This window comes from Gracilinanus agilis, chromosome 4 (genome assembly GCF_016433145.1).
Source record: "Gracilinanus agilis isolate LMUSP501 chromosome 4, AgileGrace, whole genome shotgun sequence".
In the NCBI taxonomy this organism is placed as follows: domain Eukaryota; kingdom Metazoa; phylum Chordata; class Mammalia; order Didelphimorphia; family Didelphidae; genus Gracilinanus; species Gracilinanus agilis.
Genome location: NC_058133.1, coordinates 250,506,020 through 250,510,562, shown reverse-complemented (window position 1 = coordinate 250,510,562; position 4,543 = coordinate 250,506,020). Strand labels below are relative to the sequence as shown.

At 51.1% G+C, this 4,543-nt stretch overlaps 1 protein-coding gene across 1 annotated transcript in view; it reads left to right on the top strand.

The window, feature by feature from the left end:
- Nucleotides 1-2,329: 2,329 nt before the first annotated feature.
- FGF11 (fibroblast growth factor 11) overlaps nucleotides 2,330-4,543 on the top strand; it is a 16,456-nt gene continuing 14,242 nt past the window's right edge. Inside the window, exons 1-2 of the mRNA XM_044675231.1 lie at nucleotides 2,330-2,522; nucleotides 4,463-4,537. Coding sequence (XP_044531166.1) covers nucleotides 2,330-2,522; nucleotides 4,463-4,537 — 268 coding nt within the window. The remainder of the gene's footprint in view (nucleotides 2,523-4,462; nucleotides 4,538-4,543) is intronic.

The window sequence follows — 4,543 nt, the reverse complement described above, 5'->3', positions numbered from 1 at the left end:
AGAGGTATTGCTGGAAGGAGTAAGAAGAAATTCGGTTCTTTTAAAAAATTTCCCTTTTTTTTAGCCCCCTTCTTTATTCCTACCTCCTCCCAGCCCTCATAACTCATTCTGGGAGACCCAGCCCACTGAAGTGCTGGCTGTCTTGCTCCTGAAAAAAAAAAAAGTTTAATTCTGTCCTTGCACACCCTCCACATTCTACCCCAAATGCACACATCTCTCCTCAATACCAAGACCAAGGAATTCATCCCTTCCCAGTCTATTCTTGCCCTCTCATGACCCTCTGGGAGTATATATGACCGTAGGTAGGAGCCATCTAAAGGAGTGGAGGAGTGATGCTGACACAGCATGAGAGTGGATGGTGAGAAGATGGGGGCCTGGCCAGTTTGGTTAGGTTGCAAATATCAGAGAAACAGCTACCACCTCCTGTCAATGGGTAGCTTTCCCATCTCTGCTCTACACACCCCCACTCCCTAAAAAGTCACATTTCAATTTCTTCTCTGGCATATTCACTTAACTAGCCCCGCCCTTTTTCTCATGCAGATCTAGACATTTGTCCCCCAGAGAATTATGATTCTCCCACCTCCAGTTTTTTGTTCCCTCCTCGCATCCCCAGCCGCTTCCATTTCCAGGTCCTCTAACAGATCCAGGAGTCGCTTTCCACTGTAGTCCCCCTTTTGATGCTGTCTCCGCCCCCTGCCCCGCCCTCGGGTAGGGTTCTTGGGCTGAGGTGGGGGAGCAGAACGCGAGTTTGCAGCTACCGCTACGGCTGCCGCTACTTCCTCTGCTGCCTGGACTTGCTTTCCAGTCAATCCTGCTGCTGAGGCCTGGAGCGCCGCCATCGGGGGACTGGGGACACCCCGTGAACCCCACCCCTATTTCCCTGAGGGAGGGGGGATAGAGAGTGCCGTGGTGGACTACCCGGGGAACCCTCTGCTAACGGGGGGACAGTGAGGGAGGAGAACATGAGAGCCTGAGCCATCCATCACTGCCGGCAGCAGGATCAACAGGACAGGTTTGGGGGGTCTCAGGAAAGAAAGTGGGGTGTAAGAAACCGCTTAGAAACGTGAAAGGGGACCCTGGGGAGCACAGAACCTCGTTGGGGAAGTACAAGAGGCAGATTTGGAGAGTACCAGAGGGAAAGTGGGGTGCAACACTTTGGAATAGCTGGCTGGAGGTCAAATAGCTCCATATTCTGGAAGACTATATCAAGACCTCCCAATAACATTCTGTGGGATACCTAGACAGTAAGAAGGAATCCCCTATATCTACCAAACCTTGACAACCTAAGTTGCTGGGGCTGGAAGGGCATATTTGAAAGTGCCAGGGAATAATAGGTTTAGCAAGGATAAATTTGGGGGAATACCAGAAACTAAGGCTTCTAGGGGTTTGGGGAGGTAGAGAGTGTTGATTTGGTGAAAAGAGAAGGTGGAAGCCAAGTTTGTGGTTGATTTGAAAAGAAGCTTAAGACCCTGGCAAATGGAACCTCCCAGAAGTTCTGGATTTAGAGAGTGATGGGAAAAGGTAGACGGTACATTACAATCGAGGGGCTAAATGGTGGCAAAAAGAACCCCAATTCTCTTTAACTTCACAGCAGCTGCTCCAAGTGTTGCTGTTATAGATGATTTGGAGGTGCTGTAGCCCTATTCTTTCTCATCCCTTCTAGTTCTTGAGCTGACAGGGTGGAGCTGTGAGATTCATCTGTCATCCCCCATAGTGAGTTAGGGTCTCTTCAAGGTCTGGACATCGGAGATTATATGGAGAGGTGCAGAAAAAAGGGGGCCTTGGAGTTACATAGATTTAGAGCCAGGACAGTGAAAGAAAGGAGAGAAAATTTGGGGCTATGAGGAAGGGGAACCCAGGGAATTGGCGGCAAGAGCTGGGCAATCACCGAGCTTGAATCTGATAAGAGTTCAAGGATTCTCATCAAGCTGAGGGGTGACAAGGGGAGAAGGCAATTGAAGGGATCCTTCTAAAGTAAACTTAGGGAGGAAGGCTTATTGGGGTACTACTTGAGGACAAGGAATCCCAGAGCACAGAGGGGAGCATCTGGGATAAATCTGGGGGTACCACCCTGTTTGAAAGGAGATTGGAGGGTGCCTATCTGGAGAAAGGGAGGGATTTAGCGATCAGCCTTGAACTATCTGCCAGTTTGAATTGGGGCGGGGGAGGGGGGTATGCATTCTGGGAACTACATAAAGATTGAAAGTCAAATCCTATTGTGAAACCTCCATACAATTTGGGTTGTATACCTCCATTGTGAGAGTGGAGGAGGTAGGGGACATCGCAGAGAGATTCAACAGTCCCCTAAAGGGAGGGAAGGTGGTTGGAGATGGCGGCGCTGGCCAGCAGCCTGATCAGGCAGAAGAGAGAGGTACGAGACCCTGGGACCAGCCGACCGGTGTCAGCCCAACGGCGAGTGTGCCCAAGGGGGACTAAGTCCTTGTGTCAAAAGCAGATACTGATTCTGCTCTCCAAGGTCCGTCTGTGTGGGGGGCGACGGGCGCGGCCAGACAGGGCCCCGGGTGAGTGACATCGGTCGGGGTTTCGGGCTCCTGAGGTTGAGGTGGGACCTAGACTAAAGGAGAGAATCAGGGATGGAAAACTGAATTCCTGGGTCCCTAAGGAGAGCCAGAGAAGGCTGAACGAAAATACTTTAGAGGGCTAAGTTGAGGTTGGATAAGAACTCCCTAATGAGAGATGGGCAATGGGGAAACTAGAAGTTCAGATACTCTCCTTTTCTACTGCTCCTCGGTTTCCCTTCTCTGTTCCCGCATAACCCTGAACCTCTTTCTTTTCTAGAGCTAGGGACAATGTGAGGGGTTTTTATTGGAGTTTACCTAATCCCCCTCCCCCCGCCCCTCTCAGGAACCCAAGCATCCTGCTCTTCCACCCCACCCCACCCCCAGCATGGCAGGCTACGTGCGTTTCTTCCTGTCCTTTTGCTGCTCTGCTTCAAGCTCCGAGGACTCGGAACGCCTGGGTCACACAAACTGGTTTCTTCAATTCTGCGACGCCCTTTCCTCTTTACCCCCAATTTAGCTAGACACCCCATCCCCATTCCTCTTCTCTTCTGTTACCCCAATGTCTCGCTTGGGTCTTTCTAGTTTAACCCCGCCTGGCTCTGAGACAAACCTTTCAGACTCTCTCTAGGGTGTCCTTGCAACTCAGCCCCTCCCCCATTCCTGCTTCCCTGCTTCTTACCCCGCACCCCACTCTGCTTTCCTTGCCCGCTCCCAGAACTCTACTGTGTCCTCCCTCTTTTCCCTCCTTCACACCCAGGAGAGGAAACAGGGAATGTCCTCTGTATTCTCCTCAATTCTCTTCACACCCCCAAGTCCTGCTTCCCCCAGTCTGGCAGCCCCTCCCCACAAGGACCCAGGCATTCAGAACAGATTCTGGAGGACTGGGGGGTGGGGGGGAGGAGGTGAGGAGACGGTTGGGGGGGGGGAGGGAAAGACTGATTGGGACTGTACCACCCACAGAAGGACACGGGGTACCAGCCGAGATTCTTAAGAGATTTATACGGTGAAAGAAAGGGGTAAGGAAGAGACGACGATGTCTCAGAAAGGGGCGCTGCCCCTGTCCTCCCTTTGCCACTCTTGCCAAATTCATTAGGGAGTGAGAGTCTCAATAACCCTCACCCCAAGTTCTCTTAAACGATTCCTCTCCCCACCCACTCTACCATCTTCTTTGGTACAGTCCAGAGCCCACCCTTTGGAAATGTCCCTTCGCCCTTCTGTTCTACACCCCCTCTAGCCCTCACACACACCACACACACTTACATTCAGTCCTTCACTTCCACTCATCCTTTGTATTGGCTACTACAATGCTCTCTCCCCAGCTTGAAATCCAGGATCCGCAAAGCTAATAAGGCCTGGGGAAAGAGAAGAGACTGGAGACCCCTGACCCTTGATTCCTCATAAGACAGGCTTGTGGCAGCCTGATTAGTGGCACAGATGACCAGGCAGGCAGCAGAGGCCCAAGCCAGGCTGGGCAGCATCAGGTGCTGAGTCAGCAAGCCTGATTCCAGCAGAGTCAGCTCCCTCCCTCCATAGTTTGGAGAACCCCCTATCTCCAACGTCCAACTTGAGGTGATCCACCACAATAACTATAATCTGCTGGTTTCTATGTCTCTGTCACTTCTTTCCCCCCTTATCATAGCTTCACTCTTCCTGCCCCTCCTCCAGCTCAGGGATTGAGCAGGAATTAAACTGTTTAAATAAATTTCAATAAATTAAACTGAGAGCTGATGGTGGGAGCAAGGACAAGGTGTAGACTTCCCCAGGAGATAGAGAAGCCAGTATTAGAGGGTTACACACAGTGAGTCAGTGAAAGAACAATTGACCTTCGTTCTCCCTAACTCACCTTATCCCACCCCACTCCCCCACATTTCTAGAATCAAACTTGGAAAGGGAAATCATCACCAAAGATTAATGTCAAGTTCTTCCTGTTTCTCTTCCAGAGCCCCAGCTCAAAGGCATCATCACAAAGCTTTTCTGCCGTCAGGGTTTCTATCTCCAGGCCAATCCAGATGGAAGTATCA